This window comes from Hordeum vulgare, chromosome 7H (assembly GCF_904849725.1).
Source record: "Hordeum vulgare subsp. vulgare chromosome 7H, MorexV3_pseudomolecules_assembly, whole genome shotgun sequence".
Classification (NCBI taxonomy): domain Eukaryota; kingdom Viridiplantae; phylum Streptophyta; class Magnoliopsida; order Poales; family Poaceae; genus Hordeum; species Hordeum vulgare.
This window is the reverse complement of record NC_058524.1, coordinates 5,828,880-5,832,026: the sequence shown is the minus strand read 5'-3', so window position 1 is coordinate 5,832,026 and position 3,147 is coordinate 5,828,880. Positions and strand designations below refer to the sequence as shown.

General features: G+C 42.5%; 1 protein-coding gene across 1 annotated transcript; it reads left to right on the top strand.

Annotated features, from left to right (window-relative positions):
* The first annotated feature begins 211 nt into the window (after positions 1-211).
* Positions 212-1,108, top strand: LOC123410233. The gene has a single exon (XM_045103142.1). The coding sequence runs from the start codon at positions 404-406 to the stop codon at positions 1,025-1,027; it is 624 nt and encodes a 207-aa protein (XP_044959077.1). The 5' UTR covers positions 212-403; the 3' UTR covers positions 1,028-1,108.
* Positions 1,109-3,147: the final 2,039 nt, after the last annotated feature.

Here is a 3,147-nt window from a genome sequence, read left to right as displayed (position 1 = left end):
ATATAGATAGAGATCGAGATAGAGATATATAGATAGATGGATGTAGATATAAGATAGAGATAGAGATAGATAGAGATATCCATTTTATGATATGGGGAAATAAAGTGAGATTCACTCTAGACTACATAAGACTAGAACAGACCCATGCGACACGTATTAATACTAGCACACCAAAAATGTGGATCTACGTATCTGTGCATATAGTGTCCGGAATACTAATTATTTGGATATCCGTGACTAAGCTGCATTGCATTTACGAACCTGTTCCTGCACTATATACAGGTCACAAGAATCCCAAACAACCTCTACCTTTGCACAACAAATCTGTCTAACAATTCATCCCCACCTCTCTCTCAGCTACAAAGCCTACAATACAATTGCACTTGCAGCTATCCTTGCAGCAATGGCAACTGCGCGGGTAACCGCTGCCTTCTTCTCTGTTGCCGTCATGCTCCTTTTTGTGTCCATCGGCGCCCATGCCGGTGGCCAAGGCGACGAACTCAAGGTGGTGGACATCCTGGTGGAAACCTGCAAGAACGCTTCGAGCAGCTGCCGCAACAGGCACCTGAACGTCACCCAGGAATTCTGCGTGCAGACTCTCCGGTCAGACAAAAGGATCTCCGGGGCCAAGGACCTCCTTGACCTGTCGCTCATCGCCGTCGACATCCTCAAGATTCGCGTGGCGGCTGCCGGTGGCAAGGTGAAGGAAGCACTCCAGAAAGCCAAGAAAGGTTCGGAGGAGGCGCTCGGCCTCAGGTATTGCCAGGTGGACTATGATGTGGCGGTCCGTACCCTCGGCCTCTGCGACGCCATGCTCAGGGACTTCCATGTCCCCAGGGGCGAGGATGAAGACGGCCCGTGGCCTTTCGAACTGCCCGATTGTATGGAGACGGCGACTGGCCATGTCAGCGACTGCTGGGGTAAGCTTCCCTTGGAAAACTACGCACTTATCAAAGAAAGCCAGGAGCTCAACAAGCTGGGCGACCTGAACAATGCCTTGCTAGGGCCATATGACGTTAATAGTTAGAATCTATTTTGTGCCAGAAACAGTATTCATGTAAAACAAACGTTACTTCAGTTTGCAAAAACAATAATAATGTTGTTGTGATATCGACTACTCACAGCGCTCCAATATATATATTGGCCCAGCACCAATCTGCCGGAGGATCGGAGCCAGCGCTCCAATATATACCACCACCGCCTCTGGATGGTGCCCTAAATATTGTTTCCTCTCTTTTACAAATCGATCAATCAGCTCCAAAACATGTTATTTATGTGTCATGGTTGCATGACCAGGAAAATTAGGAAGTATTCCCTTCGTCCGGAAATACTTGTCCTACAAGTAAATGTATCTAGACTTATTTTAGTTATATAGATACATCCATTTTATTCATTTTTAGGACAAGTAATTTTGGACGGAGGGAGTATATGTTATAGGGAATTAAATTATAGGAATTCTGCTAGCTGAGAAATCGGAGCAGGTATCAGGTTTGAGTACATTCCTATAATTTAATTACATTAGGGAGTATTTATGAGTGCATTTCTATAATTTATTTTCACCGTAATCGAAGCCCGTTTGATACTCGAACGGTCGACTATAATGACACCGTCATCAGTTTATCGTGAGACGTTTTCGGTGTCAATGATAAACCACTGGAATTTAGCTGAGGCCCTAAGACTAAGTTTGGAGACTTTGTGTCTATGATAAACCGCGCGCGCCACCACAGACCGGGCCCAGCCAGCGCTCCAATACCACCACCGCCTCTCGATGGTGCCTTAAATATCGTTTCCTCTGTTTTACAAATAGATCAATCAGCTCCAGGTGTTATATAAATGGTAAACGTTTGTGCCGTTCGGCCGGCGCATGCGACCAACGCATACAGCTGATTAGGCATGTAACTTTTTTTTCGTCTAAATTTGTTGCAACCAGCTTTCATATTTGCTACAAGCGTTTTTTATTTGCTATATTTGTCCAGTAAAAAAGTTGCATATACGTTTGGTTGCAACTCTAGTTCGTCGGATTTTTTGTTACAATCGGTGTTTTTTTACGTTTGCTACAACCGTGATATTTTTTGCTACAACCAGCACCATTTTTTATGCAACCATTCAGTAAAAAAGTTGCATCCACGTTCGTGAGAGTTGCAACCCGAGTTCACCGGATTGTTTTGCTACAAACTATTTTTTTGTTACCACACATCATCAGCGTCGTTTTTTTTCAACGATCACGTTGATAATTTTCTGCTATGACCATATTTTTGTCACAACCATTATGAAAATTTGCTGCATCGTGGACAAAGTTTATTGCATGAATAGATCTAACGATGCGGACGCGCGACGACTGGCGGGTCGTGCGGCCCGCGCACGGCCGGCGCAAAGCACTGCCGTATATAAATTTGGTTCAATGGTTGGAGCTATAAGCGTACACAAATAATCAGCGAAAACCATAGCAAAGTACTATCTCCAAGTCTTATATTTTGGAGTGGAGGTAGTACTCCAAGCCACGTTATGGGCACCTGACCGTTATGCTCGGCTTCCACGTTATGCTGTACTCGTGTGTGATGTACCATGGGCACTATGCTCGGCCCCCACGTTATGGTGGAACTAGTCGACCACCCGTGCATTTGCACGGACTAGTAAAAATTGAAAAGAAACTTTAGAAATATGTCGTTATAGTATGGAGTTATACTCATAGATCATAAGGAAAAGTGTTGATAGTTACTTCATTGGACCATATATGTAATCATCGCAACTATGTTTTTGTGTTCTTATTTCTCTACTGTCTTCCAGTTTTTTAAGCATTACTAATTGGAAGTTACAGCTTTATCTATGCCAATTGAGTAGAGCTAGAATCTCCATGGCATTGCTTCATGTACCAATGGAATGCATATTTCTTCGGATTTGTTATTTGTGACATGGAATATATATGGGATTGATACATATAACATCAGTTTCATACTTTTTCTGATTAATAATTTGAAACATGGTCAATCTTTATTATTAATGAATAGAAGAAATAATTCGGGGATTGATGCAGACATGTCTTGGTCTAGCACATACGACTTCCATTTCGATGTAGACAATCAAAATATTTGGTCTTCGATTTCTCTTGCTTATAATATATGGTTTAATATATATTTTATTTTTATT

Excerpts from the sequence above, each read along its gene's own strand:
- LOC123410233 (XM_045103142.1), top strand. The coding sequence starts at position 404 with ATGGCAACTGCGCGGGTAACCGCTGCCTTCTTCTCTGTTGCCGTCATG.